This window comes from Protomyctophum parallelum, assembly GCF_964188405.1.
Source record: "Protomyctophum parallelum genome assembly, chromosome: 19".
NCBI lineage: Eukaryota > Metazoa > Chordata > Actinopteri > Myctophiformes > Myctophidae > Protomyctophum > Protomyctophum parallelum.
Window position 1 is genome coordinate 29,058,956 of NC_139717.1, and position 14,264 is coordinate 29,073,219.

The 14,264-nt window shown below is 42.3% G+C and overlaps 2 protein-coding genes across 12 annotated transcripts in view; both read right to left on the reverse strand.

Moving 5' to 3' along the window:
• The window catches only part of vgll2a (vestigial-like family member 2a), a 436,332-nt gene that overhangs the window by 393,753 nt on the left and 28,315 nt on the right, over positions 1 to 14,264 (reverse strand). The window lies entirely within an intron of this gene.
• Positions 1 to 14,264, reverse strand: part of plg (plasminogen) — a 31,389-nt gene that overhangs the window by 10,863 nt on the left and 6,262 nt on the right. For 8 of the 11 annotated variants that reach the window (XM_083790790.1, XM_083790787.1, XM_083790782.1 and 5 more), the window contains 11 exons: positions 8,937 to 9,039; positions 8,534 to 8,650; positions 8,320 to 8,402; positions 4,768 to 4,906; positions 3,952 to 4,058; positions 3,719 to 3,833; positions 3,113 to 3,252; positions 2,429 to 2,549; positions 1,701 to 1,819; positions 1,052 to 1,217; positions 617 to 741 (listed from right to left, as the gene is read on the reverse strand). In XM_083790790.1, coding sequence (XP_083646916.1) covers positions 617 to 741; positions 1,052 to 1,217; positions 1,701 to 1,819; positions 2,429 to 2,549; positions 3,113 to 3,252; positions 3,719 to 3,833; positions 3,952 to 4,058; positions 4,768 to 4,906; positions 8,320 to 8,353 — 1,066 coding nt within the window. In that variant the 5' untranslated portion in view covers positions 8,354 to 8,402; positions 8,534 to 8,650; positions 8,937 to 9,039. Of the gene's footprint in view, positions 1 to 616; positions 742 to 1,051; positions 1,218 to 1,700; positions 1,820 to 2,428; positions 2,550 to 3,112; positions 3,253 to 3,718; positions 3,834 to 3,951; positions 4,059 to 4,767; positions 4,907 to 8,319; positions 8,403 to 8,533; positions 8,651 to 8,936; positions 9,040 to 11,935; positions 12,049 to 14,264 lie in introns of those variants that run through there. The other 3 variants (XM_083790789.1, XM_083790791.1, XM_083790792.1) reach the window with 3 other exon arrangements.

The window sequence follows — 14,264 nt, forward strand, 5'->3', positions numbered from 1 at the left end:
TTTGCTACTCGATACATTTGGCGTTCAGAAAAGCCAATGGTCAAAGTGTCTCCAATCCAATTCAATCATGAGCAGAGGCAATGAAAAAGGCAAGATGTTCATTGTCTTTTTTGTAACAAGAAATGATCACATAGTGATATTTGTCAGGTGAAAGAAGCGCTGGTTTCTTTATTTAGTAACGAACGCTCCTCTCAACCGGCTGGTCTCAGCTCTCAATCATAACATTACGTTACATAACATTGTCTCTAAAGATTTCTGTTACCTGCTTCCTGGTCATGTGACCTGAGTAACCAATACATGACAGCAGCGTGTGTGGCAACCAATCAGGACTAGGTCCCGACCAGAGTAATCTAGTAAGAGAGTGGAGACACGCTTTGACCTCTCTGCAAAGCGGGGTGCTATGGGCTATAGTGGAACTATCCCATTGAGATAGAATGAGCACTTCCGCATTCCATTGTTACAATGGGAGTCAACGCTCTCTTACTAGATTACTCTGGTCCCGACTAGGAGCCAAAGTCGTCATTAAATTTGACTAATTCATATGTCCGGTTTCACCTGACAAAAACTAACATTATTTGTCTTGAACTTAAGTGCCTTTAGAAGTAGTTAAAGCTACCTGGTCCGGGCGCACCGTCACAGCTGGGGACCTGGCAGTACTCCCAGCGTGTATCTGCGTCAGTGGTGTAGCACCAGGGCATCCTCTCATTGTCTGGGTTACGGCAGTAGTTGTTGTCCAGGCCTCTGACAAAAAATACGTATTAGGTACAGTCGGTCAGTGGTTCCCAAACTGTTTCACGTCAAGGACCCCCAAATTGACACTGACCCCAATTTGAAAAGATATGCCAGGTCATTGTACGTATTATATCGTATCGCTGTTATAATGTATCTTCACACCCCTGACCACTACTAACTTAGTAGTAAGTAGGTAGTAGGTACAGACAGACAGACAGACAGACAGACAGACAGACAGACAGACAGACAGACAGACAGACAGACAGACAGACAGGCAGACACTGTAGCAGAGAGATATTTATCTGCGGGGTGTTCTTACTTGCAGGGGTAGTTGTCGGGAGAGCGGTTATGTTTGTGAGGTGTCTGGGTGGACCAGCTCTGGCAGGTTTTGCCAGAGATTGTCCTGGCAACCGTCCCGCGGTAGTTTCCTCCCTCGCCCGTGGCGCAGGTCAGCTCTGGGACGATGGTGGGTGGCTCTGACGCCGCTGAGGACGGGAAAGAAAGACCGGTCGATGGGTGGGTGAGAGAGAGGAAAGACGAGGACCAGTGCATTTTGCCTTGTCTGTTGACTGGCTCAGGAGAACGGCCATTTTGTCGTGAAGTAAACAGGTGTTACCAATACTAGTACTAATCAAGCTTCCATTCCTCTCATATGGCAAAGTCTCCTGTTATGCATGTTGGCTCACTGGAAAGGAATGGGATCTGGACGGGAACCCCTTTTGGTGTTTTAAATAAAGCATTATGTTATACTTTAGCTATTGAAAAATAGCAGATCTACAAGCTCATAGCGCGCCACCGAGTGGCGCGCTACGTGCTTGAAGGTCTGCTACTTTTGAAAAATTGTGAAAACGTGGCACAAATATTTCAAAAGACTAAGATCAGGCCTAAATGGGTTAAGTAGTATCATTGGTAAAATGGTAACCAGCACAGCGTTCAGTGTCAACAACGGATGTGTGGTGGACACTCACTGCAGCGGGCTATGTTGCAAAAGTCCCATCGTTTGGCTTCGCTGGTTGTGAAGCACCAGGGTTTGGGGTCGCCGTCTGGATTCCTGCAGTAGTTCTCCTCCAGGTACTTCTCTGGGAGACTGGGGTTGGGGGAGATTAAGACATATATACATTATGACATACAAAAAAAAGATTTGTAATTTTATTTTTCTGAGCTCAATTGCACCCAAACAACCTGAACTTTTAACATTCAGTAGATTTTCTGTGGTCTGGGGTTTTCTGGCTCAAACAAGTGCTCTGATTTTCCTGTGGAGTGTGATGTAAGAGCCAGCAAATCCCATAGGCCTATAGGACAATGGGATTTGCCAGCAGACGTCACTGTTTTAATTGCAGCTCAAAAGGCTTCACAGACACAGAGAAAATCCCAGACCACAGAAAATCCACGACCACAGAAAATCCATTGAATGTTCAAAGTTCAGATTGTTTGGGTGTAAAGGTCATAAAACCTAAAAGAAAAAACGAAAATTTATGTCATGAAACCTATAAAGGCTTTCTGAAGACACGCGCTGGAGACCACCGGACAACATCACAGATCAGTGTGGTTCTCTAGCGGGTGTACTGTCCAGTGCCTCTCTGGGTGCCTTGAGGCAGTTCCAAATGGTTCCAGTTACACTTACAGTTATGGTGGACCTTGGAATCCAACAAATGTGAGAACCACTGACATAGAAAAACTGTATTATTATTATTACGCGCTGGGGATGTAGCCGTGGTTGTGTGGTTTCTGCGCGTCCCATCGCTGGCAGGTGAAGCCGTTCTCTGTGGTGGCGATCTTCCCTCTGTAGTCCTCTCCACTGCAGTGCATGCACTCCTCTGTCCGCGCACACACACACACACACACACACACACACACACACACACACACACACACACACACACACACACACACACACACACACACACACACACACACACACACACACACACACGTCAGCGCGTTTGTCATTCATCCATCCAACATAATTCCTTCACTCCATTCATTCATTCATCCATCCATCCATCCATCCATCCATCCATCCCTTCATGCATTCATCCATCCGTCTGTTCGTCGGTCCACCCATCCACCCACCCATTCAATCATTCAATCAGTCATCCATTAATTAATTCTCAGTGAGAATTAATGAATGAATGGATGACTGATAGGGCCGATTCATACTCGTATTTTACCACTGTTTCGGCGCTGTAGTGCCGAAATGATTTAGGCTCGTCAGAAATTTTCAGTAGCACCGAAGAGCCGACTTTAGGACGGTACCCCGCCCCCCCGAACCTCAAATGACGTCACATTGTAGGCTCTACAGAGCCGAACCGACTTTTATTCGGCTCTAAAATAGGAGTATGAATCGGCCCATAGAATTAATCATTCTCAGTCATCTTACGGCTGCAGTCCTCTACGTTGCAGGTCTCCCAGCGCGTGGCGGGGTCCGTAGTGTAGCACCAGGGACCCTTGCTGTCCCCATCTGGGTTCCTACAGAAGTTGGAGTCCAGGTCTGCCTTGGGATGAGTCTGAGGGGTCATGCTGCAGGCAGAACACAGGACGAAGGTTATGGTATGAGATGATTCTATATGCGTTTAGATTAGATATGACTTGGTATGACTATACTCTGTCTATGATGTGTATAGAAGGATTAGAAATGATATCATATGATAGCCTATCATATGATTAGGGCTGGGACTCAATTAAAATAAGTAATCTAATTAGAACAAAGCGGAGATCCGGGCACACTTAAAGGTTAAAAAGGAGGAAAACTTTATTCAACCGACATGTTTCGACCTATATACGGTCTTCATCAGCCCTGAGAAGATTATTTTGGTCAATTAAAAGTATAAGAGTGAATCAATGAGTGAGTGGCTAATGACAGAAACAAACTATTACTACAATATTACTGCTACTACTTTGGAACGGAAATGTTCCCTGTTCGAGCTTCGATAAAATGTGATGCCAAACAGTAGAGAGACAAGTGTGAAATGAGAGGAGAACCTACTTGGGCCGGTGTGGGTATTTCCCAGCCCATCTCTGGCAAGTCTTTCCCGATTTCGTTCTAGACTTTGTGCCTCTATAATCTGTTCCTATTCCATTCACACACTCCAACAGGAACCCTAGCAGACAAGACAAGATATAGACAAAAGATAAGTTCAACAAGTCTATCAAATGACTGCATCAATGGTAGTGCAAATAGAATAGAATAGAATAGAATAAACCAAACCAAACATATACCTTTATTTTCATACAGAGCTGTGCTGCTCCTGCGTAGGACAGGCTCTGTTTTGGAGTTTGCCTCTGCTGTCCAACATTCCTGGTCTTTCTCTATGTACATGAATGACCTGCAAACACATAGCAGTAATTGTTATGGAGACAGCAGCTGCTGTCAGTTTGAACCTTTCATGAACCGTTCGTTGTCTGCCGTGTTTGGCTGCAGTGCTGGAAAGTAACTAAGTACTTTTAGACCATGAGGACGATTCTACAAATTACTTCTAAATCCTGCCAGTTTTCTGAAAAACCCATGTTTTTATGTCAGTGGTTCTCAAACATTTTCATGTCAAGGACCCCCAAAAATATATGTAATTGGCCTGCCGACCCCTATCTGAAAATATGTAGTTCCAGCCAGGGAAGTTCCCCCAGAAGCAAAGATTTGAGTTAAAAACATTCGCTCTGAAAGAATATATATTCAAAGATTTGCGCGACATTTTCACGATTTTTCTAAAATAGCAGATCTACAAGCTTGTAGATGTGATTAGGCTACTGTACTTTTCCCCACAACTGTTTGGCTGCACGTGTATTATATGATTTATACCGTTAATTGCTTATAGGGATTATGAATATTAGATAAGGAGGGGGTAGGAGTAAATAAGTCTTTACTTCTTCCTACTCCTTTTTGAACTTAAGGTGGAAGATCAATGATCACATTGTTGTGGTTTATTTTGTCTTTGTTTATTTAAAAAAAAATATATATACATTGTTTTAGTTTTTTTTTAATCTGAAAGTTCAAGATAAAGATGATCAAATCCAAAAACGTTCACAATGAAATCCTACTTGCAGGTGAAGGCCGTCTCAGTGTTACACTTGGCAGCGCACTCCGCTACAGTGTTCACCATGTATTCCCTCTTATGCAGCGAGAGGATCCATGCCCCGTCTGTCTTGGCGTAGTCCACCACATCCACGTCACCACCGACTGGAGGAACAGAGAAGAAGAAAACATACAACCAGGGGTCACCAACATGTCCGTACACGGAACACATGTGTCCGTAGCAAAGAGTTGTTCATGTCCGTGGCAACATTTTAGATGATTGTCTGTTACACCATTATAATGTCCTCATTTTGATCATAACACCCACTTACTGAATGTCAAGACTCCAGGTTTTGGCCAGAATAAGTATGGCAATTATTTATTATTATGACACTATGGCACATTAGGAGTCCACTAGTGCTAGTGGTTCTCAAATGTTTTATTTATTTGTAAGGACGTCCCGATCCGATCACATGACCGGAAATCGGGGGCAGATCACATCATTTAAAAAATGATCGGAATCGGATCGGGAGCAAGTGTGTTGTGTTTATAGCTACAGTATCTAGCTATATATCTCGTGTTGTGTTTATAGCAGACTCCTCACTCAAATGTGCACTTGCCGTTTGGGGCAACTACAAAGCAAACTCCACATGCCCCAACATTTTATTTACCTGCCATAGTGTCAACCCCTTATCCCCGTGTCGGATCGCTGGTTAGACTCGCATATTCGCCAATACCGATATGACCCGATATGACCAAATAAGGGCCGATACCGTTACAGTATCGGGACATCTCTAGTTGCAACACTGACCAGTCTATTGACAGATGAGTCATTTGTGGACTTAAAATTTAGCCTATTCCAACAGCAAATTTAAATTAATTCAAACTAAATGTGCCTGAAATAATTGTTCTAAAATGTCAGGTATAGACATCTATTAGGCTACTGATTTTGATTTAAATAAGATAAAAAATGAAAAGAATAGTGTAGTGCTGTTATACAACTTGCTTCACTGGTAAAATGGATGATAGAGACAAACAGTAGAGTTATTATAGTAACCTAACAAACAAATATGCCTATACTGTTATACTGTATATATATATACATTTTAGGAGAAGACTGCAAATTAGTGATCTAGATGTAAATATAAGACCAATGTTTACCAATGTTTTAACTTCTGTCAAGTAGGCCTACTGTACCACTGACTGCTGATCCGGATTCACTTTCACGTTATTAATATTTGTGATGATTGGTTTGATGGTTGCTTTCCTTATCCAGTTTGGTATGTAAAGCTGTCATATAGAACACGGGAATCCCTTTTGGTGTTTTAAGCATTATGTTAGACTTAGCTGTTGAAAAACAGCAGATCTACAAGCTCGTAGCGTGGCACTCTGTGCCGTGCTACGAGCTTGTAGATGTACTGTTTTCGAAAAATCGCGAAAATGTGGCACAAATCTTTGAATCTAATTTTTTCAGAGCGAACGTTTTTAACTCAAATCTTGAGTGGGGGGTCCCCTGGAATAACATATTTTGAGATACATATGGGGTTCGGTGGCCAAATACATATAATTCTGGGGCTCCTTGACATGAAATAGTTTGAGAACCACTGATATAGAAACATTGGTTTTTCGGAAAACTGTCAGGATTTAGAAGACATTTTGTAGAATCGACCTCAGGTCTAATTACAGATGTGACTATATACTCTCTATAAACCGATGCCATGTGTAAGCTGGATTCGCTGGAAATCATCCTCAGAAAGAATCAAATGTGTTTTCTGAAAAACATTCAAATAATTCAGATGCCATATTGCTTGTTTCCAAAGTACAGTATATCTTACGTACCTGTACAGATGACCGTTGCCAAGAGGAAAGTTGCCTTGTACAGATCCATTGCGAGAACTCTCACTAAAAGTGCATAGTCGACTAACTAACTCACAGGAGTTACCAAGATTACTGTACCTCATTGGGGTCCTTTCACCCAAGGCAGTAAGACAAATAACATCTCAATCATTGGTCAATCATTAGCTTGACGACAAGCACAGTTTAGGACTGAGGGGTCAAAAAACTGTTTGCCTGTGGGTTGGATTTAATAGCCTACGCAGTGGGGTGAGTTTCAGTACATCAAAGTACATAATTTCCAGTGAATATCTCATTGAATATCTTTGATCCGAACTTATCTCATACATACTGTACACCAGCACTATGCTTTTCAGACGCTTCCATGATCCTATTATTACAATGACAATATGTATTTGTGTACTGCTGGTGTCTTCCATTCGTACCCACAACACAATGGATTGGGACATGAGCTTTGAACCTGTCAATATCATGTGGGCTTTTGTGTTTTGTTATCGTTGTACCAATTCAATATCCAGTCAACACAGAGCCACGTAGCAGTGTCTTTTATGAGACTAATGACTTAATACCATTTTACACAGTATTAAAAACACAGTGTGTAGCAAGACACCATTTTTGTTCTGTAGGCTCCGGTCACTACTTTTGTGTGATCCAGATATATGTAAAAATCAATAATAGGTGGTTAATGTTCAGCTAAAGATGAGCAATGTCCTCAACTGCAAACACATCATTACAAAACAATCTACTTTAGACTGCTACCTACCGGTAGGCCTTAGTCCCTGGCTGGAACTACTGGGACTAAGGTTCAGCACTGGTTTAGTTATTCCATTTTTGTATGCAGTACAAGAGCATTTATTATATACGTGGGGGTCCTTCCATTTTTGAGCCCCCTCCCCCCCAAAACATATATAATGATAATAAACAATAATAATGACATTATTGGCAATTAATCTATTATGTTATTATGGATAAAATACACCGTGTTTTATCTCAACCACCAAGTAAAAAATAAATAAAAAAGTTTTAAAGAAAATGATGTAACTTGCAACCGGCACATGTTATATTTTGTGGGAAACATACCACCAGAGGGTGCCATTGATTACAAACTGTGAAAGCCACAATGTGTGAAAATGATTCCCTCAACAGATCCTTTGCCTGAGTTTAAACAGTTTAAGGAGAGAAATAAAATAAAACAAACCAAAAAGGCATTGTTGTAAAACATTTGAATGCGAGATAAATAATAGGCTACAATAATAATATCCACTCTGAATCATTCTTACCCCATTTAGGCCTGACCTCAACATTTAAAAATGTCTTTTTAAAATGCCTTTTTTTTCTGAAAAACCTCAAGTTTCTATATCAGTGCTAGTGGTGGTCAATATTTCATGTCAAGGAGCCCAAAAATGATATGTAATATGCCGCCGACCCCCATCTGAAAATATGTTGTTTCAGGGGACCTCTCCAGAAGCAAAGATTTGAGTTAAAAACTGAAAGAATATTCAAAGATTTGAGGCAAATTTTCGCGATTTTTCAAAAATAAATTATAACATAATGTATGTAACCACCAAAAGGGGTTCCCGCCCAGAATGAGTTAAAGCCAAGTTGACACTATTAGAGGGGGCTGTCAAAGACAGAGAGGAGCTCTAAATTCAACACAGCTCAATTGAGATGATTCTTGAATCTTGTTGTTCGGGCAGAGTAATATGGACATGTCATAAACTTACCTGATTCCCCATATGCAGGCGCTTGATTCATCATGACTCCTGTGATTTTAGCCTTGATGCAGAAGCAAATAATTTCGTTCCACCTTTGGTAAAAAAGTAATGTAGCCTCATTAAATGAATGTATTAATACATAATGAAAGAATACATGAAAGAACATGTATAAATGGAAAGTGGAAGTCTCAATAGGTTGGCCTTGGTCAATCGGGAGAAGCACCTCTAGTCATGTGTGCCACCAATTCATTTCATCTCTGAATGGCAGCGTTGATCTGCTCAAGTGCTCTTACAGTGTACAGGTCAGGTTTTCTGCCTTTGTGGAAGTCAATGGATGTTCCTGCACATTGAAAAGAAATTATAGCCTATTGAGAAATATTTTTAATTAATTGTTTTGTATTGTACTATTGTAGCTGAACAAGATATACATGCATGTTGAGAGAGAGCACCAATAAACGAAATGTTTATGAAAATGTTGCTTTACTACACGTTTAAAAATGTTAATTGCGTTATATACCTCAGTGTTCCTAAAATGGAGAACATACTGCAAAGTGAAAAGTCCTTGAAATGGGAGATTTAATAAAAATTCACCAAGATTAGCAATGTAAACAGGCTTTTAAACTTGCCATTTTATTCTCTTTCTCCGTTTCGTGAATGTCGTGCTGGGAGAGGGAAGAGTGTATGTTTCATTGTTGTTCTACATTCCCAGCAGAAGGTCACTAGTCTCGGCTGTAGAGGCAGAAGGAAGGGGACAACAACAGTTTATTAAATGCTCGCAGCAGGGAGTGAGGTCGGCTGTGCCACCCAAGGCTCATTACTGAATCAATATCCCATTATACGAGATTTGTCTATTTAGAAATAGACACTTCTCCTTAAAAAAAACCCCAACAACAACAATGGCTTCCCCTTTGTGACAGCGTTGTCCTTCACGTCATTCATTGTGCAAACTAGAACATATCTTGTGTACACTTGTATTATTATATGTTTGGTATGTATTCTTCAAATACAATGGAATTCTTGGCGCACATTCATTTCAAGAGAGTGAGAGAATCTCAATATCTAAAGAGAGGGTGACAGGTGTTTGCACCCTCTTTTCAGTGTTGTCATGCTGACTGGCAAAGGCAGGTAACCATGATTAACCTTTTCCTATCCTCGTGTTTTCAATATCATGCTCAGTGAATGGAAGGCAGATGGACATGGAACTATGGGATCGACACGAATAACGACAATATAACTCGCAAAATATAAAGTATACCTTTTCATAAAAAGTAAATACCGGTAAATCATTATTGCTTTAAATGTGTCCTTCTAGAATTTTAATCCTGTTGAGTCAACACACACACACACCGTCACAGCCAATCTCTAAGGTATAGCCAATCTCTTCGCCCTGCATCTGGCTGTGCCTGTGCTATCCTATTTGTGGCAGCCCTTTATACTAGTGGTTCCCCCAAAATGTCACTCTTTAGCCCGCGGACCCCCACTAGAAAAGATATGCCAGGGATTTTCATTTCAAGGACCCCCCCACAGGCTACGGACTCCCATTTAATGGCATTTCTATCTCCGAGACCCCAATTGATATTGTAAAATCAATGTTAATTTAACGGGTCCATTTGTTTCCATGTGTACACTCTCAGAATTAGAGTTCCAAACTATATAATTTAGCTGGGGACCCCCTGGAACTCCCCCGGACCCCACTTTGGGAACCAATACTTTATACAACTGTCATAAGAAAATGGCCATACTATACATTCTTATGGGAATGAATATGCTGATGAGGATGGGCCTCACTCTCACTGCACCATGATCATCACTGCCATCAGATGAAACAAGGAGCCCTATAAGCCCTCTTGAATGAAAATGAAAATATTTCCTCTCCACTTGAGTGCATGTCTAGTGTCTACACTCTACAGACACCTGTCGGGTAAGCCTTACTTGATTATTATGTCACAACGTAAGATGTATGGACTTGTACGGACTTGTCACACAGACTGAACCACACAAGTCCTTAAGGGACCACTTCATCACTTTTCGACCCAGAGCCATAGAGTAAGACAGAGTTACGACATTGAGGGGGCATGATGCAACTGAAGCGCTCGGAGAACTGTTTGTTCATGCAGCCTGGAGAGTGACAAGCTGGAGTTGGAAATACATTGTTTTCAACGAGGGCGGCGCGAATATCAGCAATTTTAGGCATGTGTGCAACATGACAACTGTTTTAAAGTATTGTACAGTGACAACTAAAGTCTCTGTAATGTCTATGTTGTACAATTACAAAAAGAAACGATATAAAATAAAGGGATTTAAGATCATTAAAGCTGGGCTGTTGAGTCCAGTGCATTCTGCCAACTTCCGGCCCAGGACATTGTCGCTCTTCGTCAATAGAAGTCTATACAGTATGTAAAAGAGCCGCCATTGGACTAGCCCCCCCTAAGCCCACCTCCCCACAAACCCAATTGACTGACTTCAATGTAAACCAAAATTCATTAGCCCCCCTCTGAATAGCCACTTAGCCAGCCCCCCCATAGTCCCCCCCAGTCACAATGTTCTGGAGCCATCGCTGGCTACTCGGAAAGGACGATTGAAATGGTGCCATTCATTTCCATTCATTTTGCATGATACAATGGCATGATAAATAGATGCAACATGACTCTAGACACATGAAATTATAACGTACAATGTCCTGCTGATCTCAGCCTCATGTTCCTAAACAGTATCATACAGGTATTGTTCTAGTACAAATTATATCACTCCAAGATCATCATTATGTATTCTGCATTTGAGCCACGGACCACCATTTGATGAGATTTAGCCTCTCAGATCCGAGACTTTTGATATTTTGTTATCATTGGATATAATTTTGTTCACATTTACCATAGGTGATAATCGAGAGATAACCTGCAAACCTTTTTAGAATTATTCTACAAAATTTGTCTAGACTTCAAAATTAAGTAATGCAGATGTTTAATAATTTAACCAAGAGCGTAAAATGAACATCAGCATGTTATATTGTGATAGAATTCCCATCAGACACAGTATAATACAAGGTTTTACAATTGTTTTAGCTTTGTTAAAAGCTAAAACAAGCCTTACGGGTCCATTGGCCGATTTGGTTACCAACTTGCCATCATTTAGCTGCAGGGGACCACCTGGAACGCCCTTAACCATTTAGGCCTGCATGTCGAAATTTAAAAAGAAATCTTCTAAATCATGACAGTTTTCTGAAATACCCATGTTTCTATATCAATGGTGCTCAATAATTCATGTCAAGGACCCCCATAATTATATGAATTTGGCCGCCGACCCCCATCTGAAAATATGTTGTTCCAGGGACCTCCCCAGAACCAAAGATTTGAGTTAAAAAATGTTCACTCTGAAAGAATATATATTCCAAATTTGCTTGATGTGCACATAGCTTTCGCTGACTTGACATTTTCAACACCTGCACATGCAGCTGGGAACCCGAACATGGCTTTTAAACAAAGCTAAAACAATTGTAAAACTTGTACTATTACCGATGGGAATTCTATCACAAATAATATAGCATGCTTGCTGATGTTCAAGCATTTATAGCTTTTTAGCAACTGTAGACAAGTCATTCTGTAAATATTGTATATTTGTTGCGCACTGACATGCTGTAAGCAACTGCTGGGTATCTGGATTGATGACACCCCGGGTGTGGATTCCCATGGCTCCACAACAAATCCTGTTGTTTCAGTAGACGGCAAAACGACAATCCATCTGCGCACGCGCACACACACATATGCACGCGCGCGCGCACACACACACACACACACACACACACACACACACACACACACACACACACACACACACACACACACACACACACACACACACGCCCTCACAAGTATTGCTACACTTGTGAGGACATCAACATTTTAGGACAGCGATTTTACGAAACCCCATTTATTTTGGCCATTTTTAACCGCAACCCTAAACACGAAAATATGTCGATCTATACAAGATCACAACATTGATTGATTGATTGCACACTGCAACGTGTTCTGAGCTTGTAGATCGCCGCCTATTATCAGTGCATGACACCGGCATGCAACTATTAAGTATAGGCCTAAATCAGGCATAACTATTAACACAACCTAATTGTAAGCCTATAACTCCCTATTTTTAACCATAAAACAATCATTTCTCTATAGTGAGGATCAGGAAAACGGTCGTCACAACGTCTATTTCTCAAATTCTATTATACTTGTGGGGACATTTGGCCCTCACACGTAATACAAGTGCACGCACGCACGCATGCACGCATGCACGCATGCATGCACGCACGCACGCACGCACGCACGCACGCACGCACGCACGCACGCACGCACGCACGCACGCACGCACGCACGCACGCACGCACGCACACACACACACAGAGTCCAGCCTACTGGCCCAGCTGTCTCTCTCTCCATACACTGTAAGAGAATACCCCCAGCGAGTGTTCTAACCCTCCCCATCAATCTCTCTCCATTTGACAGAAGCTATGCCCACCTGTTCTCCCACACACTTCCACAAGCCAGGACCCGAAAGAGTGAGGCAGTCACTGGCTGGGCAGGCTCCAAGAGGAGACCAGGTTACGGGCAACTACAGCAGGTCGCTGTACGCAGGGGTGGACACAGTACTCATTAATCAACCCCAGTACTAGACTATACTATACTATACTATACTAAGTAAGGAGACCAGGTTAGGGGCAACTACAGCAGGTCGCTGTATGCAGGGGTGGACACAGTACTCAACCACAGTACTAGACTATACTATACTATACTAAGTAAGGAGACCAGGTTAGGGGCAACTACAGCAGGTCGCTGTAGGCAGGGGTGGACACAGTACTCAACCACAGTACTAGACTATACTATACTATACTAAGTAAGGAGACCAGGTTAGGGGCAACTACAGCAGGTCGCTGTACGCAGGGGTGGACACAGTACTCAACCACAGTACTAGACTAGACTAGAGTCTAGACTATGTAGTCTGAAAGGCTACTTTGCTTATACTTTATACAATTCTTCATAAGTACGACATTTTCTTTTTAATGTCAACCTTTTCCAAAACACAGAAAATGGCAGATCCATAAGCTCACAGTCACATGTGCGCTTATGTACTATTTTCACAGTCTGGCTGTGGCTCAGGAGGTAGAGCAGGTCGTCCATTAATGATCCATGGGTCGGCTCCTCCTGTCCACATGTGGAAGTGTCCTTGGCAAGACACTGAACCCTACACTGCCTCCAATGAGACACTGAACCCTACACTGCCTCCAATGAGACACTGAACCCTACACTGCCTCCAATGAGTCACTGAACCCTACACTGCCTCCAATGAGACACTGAACCCTACACTGCCTCCAATGAGACACTGAACCCTACACTGCCTCCAATGAGACACTGAACCCTACACTGCCTCCAATGAGACACTGAACCCTACACTGCCTCCAATGAGACACGGAACCATACACTGCCTCCAATGAGACACTGAACCCTACACTGCCTCCAATGAGTCACTGAACCCTACACTGCCTCCAATGAGACACTGAACCCTACACTGCCTCCAATGAGACACTGAACCCTACACTGCCTCCAATGAGACACTGAACCCTACACTGCCTCCAATGAGACACTGAACCCTACACTGCCTCCAATGAGACACTGAACCCTACACTGCCTCCAATGAGACACTGAACCCTACACTGCCTCCAATGAGACACTGAACCCTACACTGCCTCCAATGAGACACTGAACCCTACACTGCCTCCAATGAGACACTGAACCCTACACTGCCTCCAATGAGTCGGTCGGTGTGAGATGTGTGTGAAGTGAGGACGCTGGCGTCGACTGTTCGCCGCTTCACCTCCCAATGTAAGAATGAATGGAACATTGTAAAGCACTTTGAGCTGAGCACTTGGAAAAGCGCTATAAAAATGCAAATTCAAATGC